The sequence below is a fragment of the Odocoileus virginianus genome, chromosome 31 (assembly GCF_023699985.2).
Source record: "Odocoileus virginianus isolate 20LAN1187 ecotype Illinois chromosome 31, Ovbor_1.2, whole genome shotgun sequence".
NCBI classification, from domain to species: Eukaryota; Metazoa; Chordata; class Mammalia; order Artiodactyla; family Cervidae; genus Odocoileus; species Odocoileus virginianus.
Genome location: NC_069704.1, coordinates 8,913,827 through 8,930,118, shown reverse-complemented (window position 1 = coordinate 8,930,118; position 16,292 = coordinate 8,913,827). Strand labels below are relative to the sequence as shown.

Sequence of the window (16,292 nt, the reverse complement as noted above, 5' to 3'; positions counted from 1 at the left end):
TGCCTGCAATGCAGGAGACATGGGTTCAATCCCTGGGCTGGGAAGGTCCCCTGGAGAAGGAAATGGCAACCCACTCCAGTATTCTTGCCGGGGAAATCCCATGGACAGAGGAGCCTGGCAAGCTACAGTCCATGGGGTTGTGAAGAGTTGGACATGACTGAGCAACTAACTCTAACTCATGGGAACATGATTAACCTAACAATGTAAAATAATTACATACAATTTGGAGGGTCAAGCAGGGTGGTACTCATGTGTTTAAGGTGATCCTCTCTGCCCCGCACCATTTTACAGACGGGGAGACTGAGGCATGGTGAGGCTAACGTCTGCCGCCGGGTAAATGGCAGAGCTCGGAACAGAGCCCGTATCTTTAAGCTGCAGTCTGGGGCTCTGCTCAAACAGCATATGATAGGGTTTGGCTTTCCTGTCCGGCACTTCTGCCAACCCAGACTGACCACATTCACATCACAGGGGAGCCCCGTTCACCCAGAAGCCCACGTGTGGTCTGGCCTCCAGGCCTGTGCCCTGGGTGGGGCCAGGCAGGGGGCCCAGGTCTACCATTGCTCACTCAGGGAGGGCTCTCCTGTGCCCACCCCTTGCCCTCCTGACAGGTCAAGTTCTCCAAGACTCCCACTGAATTGACTTTGTCCTTTTTCTCCTCTCTCGTGTCTCCTGACCCTAGGGAGATGAGGGGCCCATGGGGCCACCAGGGGCCCCTGGCTTGGAGGTGAGTGTTGCTGGCCTGGGGGGTGGGGTTTGCTGCCGCAAGCCAGCTGTGTGCAGGCGGGTGTCGTTTGGGTGGTGCTTTGGAGAGCAGCTGTCTGTGAGAGCCTTGGGCCTGCCAAGGTGAGGACAGACCCCAGAGGAGAGAGGCAAGAGGCAAGAAGCTGTTGTGCACCTACTGTGTGCAGGGGCCTTGCATCCACTGTCACTCATTCGATTCTCCCTTGAGAGAGGCACTGCCTTTCTTAGTATTGTTCAAGGCCCTCAGGCTCAAAGAGCATAACCCAGGGAACATCCCTGGTAATCCAGCAGTTAAGAATCCGCCTCCTTATGGAGGGGATATGGGTTCATTCCCTGGTCAGGGAACTGAGATCCAAGGTGCCAAGGGGCACTCACTTAAGCCTGCAGATCATAACTAAAACCCATCTCAGTCATAAAAAAAATTTTTTTTAAAAAAGTAAAAAACTTAGCCCAGAATCTCACAGCCAGGAAGTCAGGATACCCTCCCTGGAACCTGAATCAGACTTCTCTCTACTGCTTCAAGTGGCCTTCCAGAAAGAAGGTGTATGCCCAGCCACCATCAGTCTCAATTGCATAAATTGGCAATTTGTAGATTTTTTTGGTCTTGGGACCTTTTGACATCCTTGGAAATAATTGAGGACCCTGAATTCTTTTCTTTACATGGGTTACATCTATCGACATGAGTACCTAAAACCAAGATATTTTAAATGCTTTTAACAATTCGTTCAAGATTAACAACCGACTCATTTCATGTTAACAAAAATAATAGTTACCCCCCCAAAAAGCTATATTTTCCAAAACAAAAATCATCTAATGAAAAGAGTGGCATTGTTTTACCATTTTTTGCAAATCTCTTTAATGTCTGGCTTAATAGGAGTCAGCTGGATTCTCCAGCCTGCCTCTGCATTCCATCTGTGGATAAAACCACGCGCCATGTAGTCTCTGGAAAACTCCACTTGCATTCATGAAAATGAGTGACACGGGCAAATGACATCTTAATATTCTTATGAAGATAGTTTTGACCTTGTGAATTTCCTGTGAAAGGGTCTTGGGGTCCCCCAGAGGGCCCCGGGACCACAGTTTGAGAACTACTGGCATAAAACCACGCCCCTTGTCCTTTATCTTCTGTTCCAGTCCCTTCCTTTTCCTCACTCCTTGAAAGCAGTTTTCATCATTCCCGTTAACAAACACAAACCAGCCTGGGAGGGGAGGCTTCCCAAGGTCACACAGCTGAAGACTCTCCCTGACTCCCCGAGGGCAGCTGGCAGCCTGGCAGCTGGCAGTGACCTCGGGGCTCTGTGTCCCTGCCCCTCCTGGCCTCTCTCACTCACTTCTTCCTGTCGCAGGGTCAGCCCGGCAGGAAGGGGTTTCCTGGAAGACCTGGCCCAGATGGCTTGAAGGTGAGGGGACCTGGAAGTGATGTGGCCAGAATGGGGAGGAGGGAACACCTGGGGAGGAGAAGCGGGGGTGGGGAGCCAACCGATGAGGCCCTGGGATGACCCCTGAATCCCTGACCTGTTGTGAAAAGGGGACCAGATGGTCCCCATTTATCACAAAGTGTGTGTGAGTAACAGGAAAGCGTGGACAGAATCCCAGTGTCCACCAGGGGACTAGTGTTTTAAGTCACGGGGCACAGTGCAGCCACAAAAGATGGTGTGTTGGGGGCATTGACAGGATGGGAAGACGCCCGTGTGTTGCGGGGTGATGGTGGGCGCGTGGGAAGCAGGTCACATAGTGGAATGGTCCAGGAGGAGCCCGTGGCTGGGGCTGGCTGTACCACGTTCCTGAAGGCTCAGAGCAAAGGCTGGAGCGTGGACGGGGGTTAGCTCTGGGTAGTGGGATTATCGGAGATTTCCATTTTCCTCTCTGGACTTCTATATTTTCCCCATCATCAACCATAAATATGCATTTCACTTATTAACAGGTTTTTTGAAGTTATCAAAATGAAAAAGAATTGGCCCCAGTAGGAGATTATGTTCCTCAACACATGGGCAGCTTAATGCCTTTCCCGGGACTCTGTCTGAAGGCTGGATTTCCCTGGCCGTCCCAGGCAGGGATCGCTGGGCTGGGTTGACAGCTGGACAGACACACAGAGGGTTAGGGTGGACCTGGGGGCCCCAGGCTGTCCAAGTGCCCTCCTCTCAGGAGAAATGGCCCCCAAGTCTGTGTCTGTCTGCCTCCTCTGGGGGTCTCGAGCCTGAGGTCTCGGGGCAGACCTGGAGGGGAGGCTGAGTCTCGAGCTGGGATCGCTGTGAACCCCAACTATGAGCCCAGCTCCCGGCCGGTCCGAGCCCATGTCCTGCCCTCTGAGGCCTGGGCCTTTCTCCCTCAGATACCAGCTGGGTTTCTGTGGTGGGAGCGGTGACAGGGCCCCGGGCAGATTGATCCCACGGTTCTGCTTGCCAGGGCGGCTGTGGCTGCAGAAGGAGCAGGCGTCACCCCGGCGTGGGATAAAGCCGCCAGACAAGGCCTCGAATGGCCACCTAGCATGAGGGCTCGGGGATTTCCCAGGGGGCGCTGGTGGTAAAGAGCCCGCCTGTCAGTGCAGGAGCCATGAGACAAGGGCTCGATCCCTGCAGGAGGAAACGGCAACCCGTTTCAGTACTCTTGCCTGGAGAATCCCATGGACAGAGGAGCCTGGTGGGCTACCGTCCGTAGGGTCACAGTCAGACATAACGGAGGTGACGCAGGACACAGCGCCTGTGAGAGCTTGGAGGCAAATGAGTTTGATTTTCCTTATTTGTGAGTGGGCCGAGCCCAGAGCAGAGATCCCCTTCCGTGTCACTTGTGAGCTGGTGGCAGAGCTCTGGGAGTCCAGTGCCCTGATCCCCCGGCTCCCTGCTCATCCTGGTGCAGCAGGGGATCTCCATCAGTCAGACCCAAGTTCCAGTTCTAGCCCTGCTTCCAGTTCGCTGTGTGACCTCGGCAGGTCACGTCACCTCTGTGAGCTTCAGTTTCCATCTCCCGCGGAATGCCGTGGGTTGATGGGGGTCCCAGATGAGATAAAGACCCCGTGCCAGGTAACCGGCCCAGGGCCCCTCCAAGGGAATGATGACTAGGATCATCTCTGGGGCCAGAGGAGGTTTTGTCCCAGTGTCCCTTATCCTTTCCATTTGTTTGGAGTTTCTAAGGCCAGACTGCAGTGGAGTTTCTTGGTTCATCCCCACCAGAGGGGACTGAGGCCAGTCGACCCAGGTGTCTCCCGGGAGGCCTAGCCTCCTGCCACCCATCCCAAGTGACCCTCCTCTGTTTCTCTGCAGGGCGAGCCAGGCGATCCTGGGAGGCCGGGGCCTGTGGGCGAGCAGGTGAGTCACCGCCGTCTCGGACCCTACTGGCTCCCTTAGCTGTGGGAAGCGCGTGTATGGAGCTCATTCATCCCCAACCCCAGCTGGAGTGGTTGGGTGAGGGTTATCTAACCCTAAACGGCTCATCTCCCCGCTTCACTGACATGGACAAACTCTGGCTCTCGGGGAGGTGAGGTCACTGCATGAAAAAGTCACGAATCTCAGTCCCCATGGTTGCTCCCCACAGCCTGACTCTGCAGATGTTCTGGGGCATTCGCCCAAAAGACATTACGTGACTTTGCTCCCAGAACGTGCAAAGTGGAAGAGCCCTTTCACAGTCACCCCCCGTGCTCGATATAACGGGAGGGCCGGAAGAGCCGAGAACTAGAGCCACGTGCCAGGGGCTCTTAGTTCAGGCATCCCTAGTTTATAAAGAAAACGAAATTCACCGCAGTGGCTCTGGCTATGCGGGAAGTCAGGCCAGGGTCTGAAGAGGAGAGGAGGTTGCACATGATCACTGAAAAGGAGGTTGGAGAAACATAACCTTCAGTGTTGAGGTCCAGGGCCCTTGGCTCTGGACGCTGATGGGTGGATGACTGGCCTTAGTCCCTCCCCTGCAGCGCGGCGCCTCCTGAAAGCGTAAGCTCTGGGCTCGTAGGTCAGGTCGGAACGTAGCAGCCTCGTCCACTCCTTTAAAGAAGGACCCCATCCTCTGAACCCAGCGAGGGGCTGCCTCGGGCTGGAAGGGGAATGATGCTGGGGACCCAGAAGAATTTGTCTCTGCCGAGAAACGCCATCAATGCCGTGAGAGTCACGCACACGAGGAGCTTCCTCACCAGGCCTGCAACATCTGTTGGGGGGAAGAAAGGAATTAAAGCAGGGGGAGGATTGGATTTTTGAAACCTTTCCAGTGTCATTCGAGCACATTCTGTGGGAAGCCCGGGAGTTTGGAAGGGCTGCCGCGGCCTGGATGTATTTCCTGATTGGAAAAAAAAGGCAATACGTTCAGCAAATTTAATTTCATAGTTATGCTCATGGTAGGGCCCTTGGGAAATAGATACTTGGAATCCTAGGATGGCAGTGCACAAAGCCTCCTTTGAAATCCCTCTATCCTGGAGTCCTAACCTTTTATTTTGTGCCTTAGACCCCTTTGGCAGGCTGGAGAAGATCACAGACCCCTTCTCAGAATTTGTTGTTAAGTCACTGAGTTGTGTTCGACTCTGCAACTGTGTGGACTGCAGCGCGCCAGGCTCCCCTATCCTTCACTCTCTACCGGAGTTTGCTCAAATGCATGTCCATTGAGCCGGTGATGCTATCTAACCATCTCAGAATAGAGAGCTTCTTTAAATGCACAAAATTCAAAACATAAGACTACAAAGGAAATGGATAATGTTGAAATACAGATGTGAGACTATGCTAAATTGTGGTCTCCTCAAAGATATGGTTCTTTATTCTTGCCTTGAATAATGAGATCTAATGGCAGGTTCAATAATGACCTCAATTTTGAAGTGGTGACCGGCCTTACTGATACCTTTTGAACTCTCTGCCGCAGTGACTGTAGTGTGACATGTAAAGATCTGTGACCATTACCGATGCTGTAGATTTGTTGCCTGCATGCCTCAAACTCATGTTTGAGAGAAGTGCTCAATTTCAGCTAGAGGCTGGTGAAGATGACAGTTGTAGTTTTTCCCATTCAAGTTCATGGACCCCGGAAATGCATCCATGGAGCTTTACAGGGACCCCAGATTGAGAACTCCTGGATCCTCAACCACATTGACAAGTCTGGGATTTAGGGAGGGGAATGGCTCAGTGGGTAAAGAATCCACCTGCAATACAGGAGATACAGGAGAAGAGGGCTGTCTCCCTGGGTGGCAAAGATCCCCTGGAGGAGGAAATGGCAGCCCACTCCAGTATTCTTGGAGAATCCATGGACAGAGGAGCCTGGAGGGCTACGGTCCAAAGGATCACAAAGAGTCGGACTTGACTGAGTGACTAAGCAAGAACACACACACACACACAGGTTTAACTTAGACCAAGTAAGCAAAGGAATGGGCAGGAGGAGTGGGAACCTGGCCTGGGGCGACCGCAGGCACACTTGTTCGGTAGAGACCTCAGCTAGCTGCCCCGTCAGCTGAGCAGGGAAGACAGAGACCTTTCTGAGTTGTGAGGCAGGGCTGGAGCCGTGCCTGCTGTTCCCTCAGCCCCTTCCCCGTGTGGGAAGGAGCAGGCCTTTCCCATTCAAGGCAGAATCAGAGGATTCCTGGGAAGAGTGGAAGGACCCCCTTATAGTCACAGTATCTGCTCCGTTTATCAGGCGCCTGTTAGGGACCAGGCTGTGTGCCAAACACTTTCCATACCATCCCGAGTTCTCTAGCAGTCCTATGACAGTACGTACTACTATCCCCATTTTCCAAACGAGGAAACCAAGACTCTGAGAAGTACTTAGACCATGATCTTCCAGGCAGTGCTGTCACTGTCAGAGCCCAGGCTGATGCTCAGGCCTGCTGGATTCCCATGACCTGCCCCGAAGACACTAAAAAACCCTTGACCTTCTGAGTCCTTGCGGTTTCTTTAACAGAGTGCAGCCAGCCTGCAGGGCCCTGTCCTAGGTGCTGGGCACACAAAGATACTTACAAATCATGGGCCTTGCCTTTAAGAAGCTCTGTCCAGGGTGAAGCCGGGCATCTCAACACCCAAGCCTGAGATGTCTAGCCCAGCAGAGCATCCATGACTGTTTGGTTCCCAGTTGCATCTCCAGCACCCAGCAGAAGGTCATGAGAGCAGGGAGGGAGGGAGAAAAACTCCCATAGTCGACAGCAGGGAGTTGTAGGCTGTGTGAGGACAGGCCAGCTTGCTCTCCAGCTCAGGGGACTCGGATCCCACCCAGGCAGTGTCTGCTGTAGGTGACAATGCCGCCCCCTTCCCCACGCCAGCCAAGAGGCGCCAGCTGTGCCCACAGCTGGCGAGACTGCTGCTCCACCAGCCCCGCCAGGTGGAAGCCCTGGGCCTCGGGGGCAGGCTTCCCTGGACCAGCCTCCGCTCCATCCGTGGGACAGGGTGCCAGGATGTTCTGGAACAGTGCTCCCTGTGGGGAGGGGGGACTGTTCTGGGGTGGAGGCAGGGAATAGGGGCACTTGCTGTATGGCCCTTATTCATTAGGATTTTTTTTTTTTTTTTTTGCTTCTTATTTGAAGTTTATGACCTGCCTGCCTTTCAGGACCCAACAACTCATAAATTTAAAGTAGCTATGAAATTTCTGTTTCTCTGGGCCGGTCGGGCCAGGGCTTTTTAACAGAGTGGTTTTTATTCCCTTTCCTCAGTGTCCTCTAAATGTCTGACTGCTCCCTTGTGGGGAGCTCAGGCCTCTGTCTTAACCCCGTGGCCTTTTAAAATAAATTAGAATAGGATAGGAGGGAAGTACCTTTTATAGAGTGCCTACATGTGCCATGCATTATCACCAATACTCAGAACAACCCCAGGAGGAAGGGTAAATCCTTTCTCGTAAGTTCTCTCACTCTGCACTTTGCCCCAGGTCCACAAGCCTAAAGACTGAATGGTGATGACAGATAAAGTGTCAGTTACAGGGCTCGGCCCGTCATAAGTGACAGCTGTTGTCATTAATATTGCTATCACCTTGAAAGTAGGTGAGAGTGTTGGTTGCTCAGTCGTGTCTGACTCTTTGCGGCCCCATGGACTGTAGCCCACCAGTCTCCTCTGTCCATGGAATTCTCCAGGCGAGAATACTGGAGTGGGTTGCCATTCCCTTCTCCAGGGGATCGTCTTGACCCAGGGATCAAACCCATGTCTCCTGCATTGCAGGCTGATTCTTTACTGTCTGAGTCACTAGGGGACCCCCCTATCACCTTGAACATGATCTAATTAATTTTTAAAGTAGGTTGTTGCAAAAGACAAACACTTGGTCATTTTCTCTGACTTATTAGCTATGATCTCATACCTTGAACCTCATCCCTCTGATCTCATACTTCAACCCTGAAAGGCCTCTGAACCCAGGGAACCAGGCCCTCCCACCATATGGGGATGGGGTTGGAGTACCAGGGAGACCTGTGACCTGATCATGGCTACGTGCGTTGGGGTGACAGGTGCGTGGGCTTCGGGGCCACACAGACCAGCGTTGCATTCTAGGCTGCAGTTGCAGGACACACATAGTCCTGGTCTGACCTGACACTTTAAGACTGTTTCTGAGCCCTGCAGAAAAGGCCCTTTGGAATCCGGTGCATTTTCTTCCCTCTAGTTGCTGGGCCAGCTTCACTGCCCTAGTGAACAACTTCCGATCTGCTTCTGATCAGGTTCAAGGTCTCATTTTTTTCTGGATATGGTTTGGGGACAGGGAGCAGATCTTATGGGACCAATCCACTCATCCGTGAGTTTTCACTGTTTCTCCCAGAAACTCTTGGCTGCAAACCTGGGATCTTCCAAAACAACTTTTGCGACCCTTGTACCACACTAGACCTCCATCTGCTGGAATTTTCCTGAAGAGAGTGGGGTCTGGACTGAGAATTGTCTGACTCCCTCCTCTAACTAAGCCCTTCATCCTTGCTAAGCGTGAGGGAGTTGCCTGCTCAGGGCAGTGAGCGAAGCGTACAGCCACCTTGGAGCACAGGGGCCAGTTATCACCCAGTGAAGTTAAAAAGAGCAACAGGAACTAAAGCGTGTGTGTGCCCTTTCAGAAATGAGAGGAAGCCTTTCACAAGACAGTAAAAGGGCCTCCACTTCCCAGATTCCAATCAGGTCTTTTGGCAGAGACTGGCAGCGTGTTTCTCTTCCAGCCAGCAGGTTTGTTTCTCTCTGAAACAACCCCAGAACCCCGAAAGATGGGGACAGATTTCTCACAAGCACCACTCTTCCCAGCACCACTTAAGGACCTGCTCCCCCGCTGCCGACTCCCCCATCCCACCCCCTCCCCAAACGTGGCCGCCTCCCAGCTTCTGGCGAGGAAAGAATGTGTGGTGCTCCCAGGGTTGCTGGCAGCAGCCCCACCGCTTGGCTCCGAAATCAGAACCATCTGGTGGAGTGAAGGAAGTCAGGACGGTGCCCACAGAGACAGCTCTCTTCTTGGTGGCAGCCCCATGCCAGCTGGATCACCGGGCATGGGGCAGGAGACACGGGCAGACGGCTCCAGTGCAAGAGAGACTTGGGCCAGTTGCCTTTGAAACTCAGCGCATCCCTGAATTCACGTTGCTTCCTTCTTTCTCTTGCTTTTGTCCATGTTTCTTCTAGGGACTTCTGGGATTCATTGGTCTGGTCGGGGAGCCAGGAATCATGGGAGAAAAGGTAAGTCACGTTGGCGGGAATATTTAAGCAAATAGAGCTTGTGTTTTAAAATGTTAAAAAGCTGAAGGGGCCAGCTGCCCTGCGGATTTCAGACCTCTCTCCCTGGCCTTTCATCCTTTCCCTGGCCTTCCAGACCCTCAGAGAACCATTGTCACCTGTCCCAGCTTTTCCTGGGGCTTCTACCCTGCCCTCTGCCCAGCACCCCAAAGTGCAGCCAGATGTCTGTGAGAGTCATCCCCGTGGTCTGGGCTGCTCACGGCTGCAAGCTGACACTGCGTGGGGCAGGCAACAGGGGGAGGCAGAGATTTACCTTTTAAAAAAGCATCCCAATTCTTTAAGTTGCCTTATGAATGCCAGCAGGTGTGTTTTACAGACCAGACAACCAAGGCTCCAGTGGGGGAGGTGACTTGCTCAAGGTCACCTGGATGGAAAGTGGCAGAGCTGGGATTCGAACCACATTAAGTGCCCATGGCCACACTTTGCTGGGCATCTTGGCTTCTGATGACTGGAATCCCCTTTCCCCCATCGCCACTCCGGGTGATGTGGCCGTAGATCTTGGACAAGTCTTTGTCCCTCTCTAGTCCCCGGAGGGCATATCTGCACCTGTCCCCACAGAGCCGCCCCACTGCCGTGACCTCCCTGAATTGCTGTCTCCATCACAGGGTGACCGGGGCATGATGGGACCCCCAGGCGCGCCCGGACCCAAGGGGTCGATGGTAAGGAGCAGTCTGCATCCCCTTGCCCTCTTCTGTCCCAGCCACGGTGACAACTCTGCTGTCATCTGCCTGCCTTTGGGTACCCCAGGCCTTCAGAATGACCAGCCCTTCCTCCTGGGGGCCTGGCTGCTGCCTGCATAGACCTGGGCTGGAGCTGAGCTGGCCGAGGCAGGACTGCAGATGGAAGAGAAACCTTCCAGAACTGATTCCTCCTTGTTCATCTCTTTCTTGGCAGGGCCATCCTGGAACCCCAGGTGTGGTGGGAAGCCCTGGAGAGCCTGGACCTCTGGTAAGCAAAGCCTTCGCATTCGCTGAGCTCAGACTTCACTGTTGAGTCACGGTGGAGTCTAGGTCTCAACGCCAGGCAGACCTGGGTCAGATCCCAGCTTCCCGCTATATTGCCAGAGCAGATCGTTGAACTTATGTGTGCCTGAACTGTGCTTATCTGAAAAGATAGATAAAATAATCTTGGTCATGATAGTGCGAGCAAGTAGGTGAAATGAAACCAGGCGGCTAATGTTCATTACCTGGGGATAGTCATTGCAAGGGAGTATCATGGCCATTAGCATTGCTGTTGCTCTCTTCATTCACTCGGGAAATACCGTGTCACATGTCCATTCCCCGAAGTGCCGTCAACAGGGCAGAAAGCTGTCGCTGCCCTTGAGGAGCTCATCTTCTGGCATGGGGGACGAGACGGCGGTAGATAAGTGACCACTGCTTTGGAGAAGGCAGGGGAAGAGATGGGAAATGCTGGGGCAAATGGGCGGAGGGCCCAAGGGTGCAGGGGTTCTGGGCTTCTCATGATGACTGAAGTGTCAGGGATGTTCTTAAGGCTCCCGAAGCAGCAAGGGGTGGGAGAGGCAGTGCTGGCTGCTGAGGAGGAATACCGAGCACTAGCCCAGGTGCAGGAAACCTGGATACATAAGCATCATCTAGAGATGGAGGTTCCAGCCTGCAGGTGGCCCCCTCAGTCCTCTATAACTTTTTTGTTTTTTAATTTGGCCCTGCCAAGTCTTAGTTGTAGGCTGTGGGATCTTTAGTTGCAGCATGCACACTCTTGGTTGCAGCATGTGGGATCTAGTTTCCTGACCAGGGATTGAACCCGGGCTCCCTGCACTGGCAGCCACCAGACCACCAGGAAAGTCCCCCACAATCCTTTTGATGAGGGGGAAAGCTCACGGTGCAGAGCTAGGATCAAAAGCCAGTGCTCTGGGCTCTTGATGGCATGGTTTCCCCCTGTTTGTGAGAAGGAGGAAAAAAGTTACATCTGGCCTGGGCCTGGAGAGACTGGTCAGCAGACTGAGGCATTCACCTGAGGGTCCTAGCCCATCCAGCCTGAAAGTTGCTGAACCACCTTCCTTCCCAGTGCTCAGAGGGCCTGAGGACCAGGCCCAGCAGATGCTCCTGGAGAGGGTGTGCTTGGAGTTCAGGAGTGTGGGAGGTGCTCAGGGCAGGGCCAAAGTCAGAGAGCAAGGATGCTGGGGCTGTATCATCAAGTCCCAGCTGTGTTGCTGGGCCTGGACCTCCCTGAGCCTCAGTCTGCCCATCTGTCCAATGGGAGGAGGAAAGTCTGAAAAGAATTGATGGGACAAAAAAGAAGGCCAGGTGGAGATGAGAAAACAGCAGAGCCTTCAGGCCAGTACGTAGAAGGAAGCAGCAGGCCTCCAGGGCTCTCTGACCCCGCCCCATCCCATTTCCTCAGTGCTTCCATCTGTTCAGTGGGTTGCCTCTGACTTAGCAAGGTCAGACAGTGAGTTGCTGCCTTCACATCCCAAGGTTGCCACTGGCCTTCCAGTGGGGATGGACACTTGGGTCTCTTTGGACATCCAGCTGCCCCCAGTGCCCCTGGGGAAGCAGGATGGCATGGAGGTCCAGAAAGCTTTAGAATCAGACACTTTGAGTCAAATCCTGGCTCCCTCTTTGTTAGCTGTGTGATTGTTGGCAACATTTATAGCATCTCTGAGCCTCAGTTTCCCCATCTGTGAGTCGGCATAATACCACCTTCATGATGAGACTGTTGTGAGACATAAATACCATGCATGATGTAATGTTTAGCAAACTACCTGCATATAGCAAGTGCTTAATGAATGGGAACAATAATAATTACTATCCCTATTTGTTAGATATGATAATTTCTACTATTATTAGTAAGGCTATTACTATGAAACTGACATTTCTGATAACACTGTTCATATCTGATTGACATTTTTCACTTTTCCAATCTCTGTAACATCCATGTTCTCCTACAGCCCACTGAAGTCAGCCAGGGTTACTGTCTTCATTATTTGGAGGGGGAGCAGTCAGGCCCTGGGTCCCTCCGTTTCTGACCTCTTCCCCCTTTGAGAGAGCTGACAGTGACCCTTTACTGAGGACCTCCAAGTCATTTCATCTTCCTAGCAACTCTAGGAGGCAAAGACTCTCCTTATACCCATTTTATAGATGATGAAACTGAGGCCCAGAGAGGGTAAGCCACTTGCGAAAGGCCACACAATTAGTAAGTGGCAGAGTCAGGATTTGAACCTAGTTCTCTGGTGGATCAGTCTGCTCTTTTAAGCACCCTACGACCTCTGAGTTAAGACTTGGCTCCTGCAGTTTCCCAGTGATGCAATTGCATGCCTTTTGCAGTCTGCGATCCCTCTATAAAATGGTCTGTGGTTCTCACCCAGTCTTCATGTTCTTCATCATCCAGAAGTCCAGTCTCTCTTTTTATGGGGCCAAGCCTGGGTCCACACCCTGCTTGCTGTGCTGACAAGGGGTCAGGTTGGAATCCAGCCCCTCACCTTGGCTCTTGAGCAGTTGGAGGGTCTGCACCCCTTGAGGCCTGGGAAAGAGAGAGCAGAAAGAAGAGTTTTTCCTGAGGCCCCAAACTGAGCTGGGCCTCTCCCTGGTATTCAGAGGGGGGATGAGGCCACCTCTTCTTGGAAAGGGAGCACGCCCAGCCTGAGAATTGCCGCTTGAGCTGGGAGGCTCTTTCAGCTGTTGGAGGGGTCCTCGGCCTGCATGGGGTGAAGAGGCAGCCTGACAGCCTGACATGTGCAGCTGGGCCTGGAACCTCGGAGGGGCTGGGGGCGGGGAGGAACCAGGCAGCGAGGCGGCCTGCTTCCTCTCTTCACCTTCCATCCCTCCCTTCCTGTCCTGTCCTCTCCCATCCTTCCCAAAATCCTTGTCATCGGCCTGCTCTGGGCCAGGTGCTGGGAATTCCAGGAACAAGGCCAGCTATGTGTTTTCTTTTCCTCCCTCCCTGTCTCTTCTTGTCATCCCTTCATCAAGCCGCGATAACCCGGGCCTCCTCCCTGGGCCAGACCCTGCTCCCTCCTTTATGCCTCCCCAACCCCCTCTTCTCTGCTCAGCCTCTCCCCTCCCCACCCCATGCCTGCATCCCGTTCACCCACCCTCACCGCAGGGCCCTGGTCTGGCTCTGCCCTCTCTTGCCCCTTGCCCTCTGGCTCTTTCTGTCCTCTTCAGAGCCTTCTGGATGCTTTCAGGTAGTATTCGAGGTCAGGGTCGGAAACAGGACGTGGGGCCCCCCATATTCTTCTGACTGATGGAGAGAGAAAGAGTGAAGTGGGCGTTGGAGGAGGCTTTGGTCAGGAATGTCTTCCTAGCTTCTGGTTGTTGATTTTGAGATAAAGAAGGAAGTGGCTCATCCATCCAGGATGCCTTCTCCGGCTACCGGATTCCCAGGCACTGACTCCTGCTCAAGGTGGCAGCTCCTTGGCTGATTCTCTGGGGGTGGAGGCGGGGAAGGTGGGCGCGACAGACCTTCCTTCCCACCGGGCTAAGTGCGTAGTGTTTCTTTCTGGAATTGCTGGGCTCAGGAGGGGCCGCTCCCGAGCAGCGCCTGAGGTTGCAAGCCCAGCCTTCCGTGTTGCCCCTCAGTGTTACTCACTCAGTTGTGTCCGACTCTTTGTGACCCCGTGGACTGTAGCCCACCCAGGCTCCTCTGTCCATGGGATTCTCCAGGCAAGAACGCTAGAGTAGGTTGCCATTCCCTTCTCCAGGGGAATCTTCCCGACCCAGGGATTGAACCCAAGTCTCCTGCATTGCAGGCAGATTCTTCAGTGTTGCACTTGCTTCTGAAAAGGGGGCTTCTCCAGACTCTTTCTCTTCCCACAGGGTCCTCCAGGATCTCGAGGCCCACCGGGCATGCGGGGAGCAAAGGGACGCCGGGTAAGTGGGGCCCAGCCCCTGGGGCAGATGCTGGCAGGGGCCACCTGCTTGGAGAGACCCCTCCTGATCCTTCCCCCGCCACCCCAGACCTGAGATCTGTGACTTGCAGAGCACCAGCCAGGGTTCCGGGCTCCTGCTGGCTGTGGGAACCCCACTCATCTTTCGCAGCCCACTTCTGAGCACCAGGCCTTGCCACCCAGTGGGCACAGAGGGGCTCTGTGGCCAGTGCTTTGCCTGTTCTTGTGTTTGTTCATGCATTCGTTTGCCTGCAACTAGGCACCTCCTAGGGGCCAGCCATTGTTAGCGGTTCTGAAGATATCCAGAGAATAGCACCCGCAGGACACCTGCTTGGCTTTGTGGCTCCCTCCAGGCCAAACAGACAGTACAGGGTCGTTACCACATTGATGGCAGACTGGGAGCCCGGAGGAGGCATCTCACCTGGCCAGGGTACCAGGGAACCCTTCAAGCAGAGGCAGATGCTTGAATGGATGCCAGGTTCCAGACAGAGAGGAAGCACTAGGGTGAGCTGGAGTGGCATGTTTAGGAATCCCCATTCAACAGAGGAGCCAGGGAGAGACGTGAAACCAAGAATCAGTAGGTATCAAACCAAGTGGGCCTCAAACACCGCAGCTAGACCTATGGGCAGTGCTTCAAGGGTAGTGGGGAGCCACAGAATGTTTTACACAGGGCTGGCCTGAACATGGGAGCCAGAGGTGATCACTAATACTTACTCTGTGCCGAACACTATCGATCACATGCCTTGACTCAGCTAATCATCAACACTACCCTATAAGTAAGAATAGGTGCTATTCTTAATTATCATCGTACAGAAAAGGAAAGTAAGGCACAGAGAGGATGAGTCACTTGCCTTAGGTTGCACAGCTAGAAAGTGGCAGAACTGTGTTTTGAACCCAGGGAATCTGAGTCTTCTGGAGGCAGGGAGGGCTGATGGAGCAGTTTCCTGCCCCCAGTGGACATTCAGGTGCCAGGACAGCAGCTTTGTGAAAAGGAAACAGGATGGCACGGGTGGAGCAGGCAGCCCAGGCCTGCGTTCAGGCTCATATAGGGGATCTGAGACAGTTCTTCTCTCCTTGGCTGAATTTCAAGTAGTTGAACAATTTCCCCTGAACCAGATGGTCTGAGCAGTCGGCCTGCGAGAGGTGAGATTTAGAGGCATTCCTCGGACCCGGCGGGGCCTCTCCCTCTCCCATATCCTGGTCTCTGCCAGTGGCTGAGGCCTGTTGGCAGCCAGGTTCCACCTTGGCCCTCTGCACATCCTCTCCTGCCCCAGGATGCCAGGTTAGCAGGAGGGGGAGCTGCGCTGCCCCCCACAACCTGCCAGATGCATAGGCTAAGGCCCCCGTCAGCTCACTGAGCTCCCCGCAGCCGTCTGACCGTCTTTCCCAGTGGTGGCTTGAAGAAGGTATCTCCTCCTTGAGAAAATCCACGTTCCCGAACAGAGAATCTCCAGGGCTGGAAGGGGAACTTCAGGAACATGAGCCCCTCCCCCGGCTGGGTTTGGTGGAAATGCAAAACCTGTGGGACCCCGTGCCCTGGGTCCCCTACCTGACAGGCCACGTTTGGCCACTTTGTAGATAACATGGTTCCTGAGGGCGGGCGGGGACTGGAGAGGTGCCCGCTGAGCCAGTTAAAGAGCTCAAGTCTGGACCAGCTCCCTGTGTAGCTCCTGGCTTGCCCTGTGACCCTGGCAAGCCCTTTCTGTCCTCTGGGCCTCAGTTTCCCCAAATACACTCTGGGAAATGAGCTTGGACGTCTGCAAGGCCCTGCCTGCTTCTCTACCCGTGTGTAGGATGGGCCCCGCTACCCACCCCCTGTCTCCCCCACCCTCTGACTCTCCTACCCCCCTGCCTGGGGAAGAATGAGCACTAAGAGGTCAAGTCCAGGGCCAGGATGGGGCCTCAGACCCTCAGATCTTGGTAGAGCTGCTGATCAGGGTCTGGGTCCATGGGCCACAAAGAGTGGGGGCTCTGGGGTCACATAGGGGCACATCTCAGGCTTTCCAGTGACCAGCTCTGAGATCTCACGCCAGCTTCTTTCCCCCCTTGCCACCCCCCCACCCCCATTTATT

General features: G+C 54.0%; 1 protein-coding gene across 5 annotated transcripts in view; it reads left to right on the top strand.

Annotated features, from left to right (window-relative positions):
* Positions 1-16,292, top strand: part of COL27A1 (collagen type XXVII alpha 1 chain) — a 147,689-nt gene that overhangs the window by 82,297 nt on the left and 49,100 nt on the right. For 4 of the 5 annotated variants that reach the window (XM_070459243.1, XM_070459240.1, XM_070459241.1 and 1 more), the window contains 7 exons: positions 680-724; positions 2,088-2,141; positions 4,002-4,046; positions 9,264-9,317; positions 9,980-10,033; positions 10,269-10,322; positions 14,150-14,203. In XM_070459243.1, coding sequence (XP_070315344.1) covers positions 680-724; positions 2,088-2,141; positions 4,002-4,046; positions 9,264-9,317; positions 9,980-10,033; positions 10,269-10,322; positions 14,150-14,203 — 360 coding nt within the window. The remainder of the gene's footprint in view (positions 1-679; positions 725-2,087; positions 2,142-4,001; positions 4,047-9,263; positions 9,318-9,979; positions 10,034-10,268; positions 10,323-14,149; positions 14,204-16,292) is intronic. The other variant, XM_070459242.1, reaches the window with a different exon arrangement.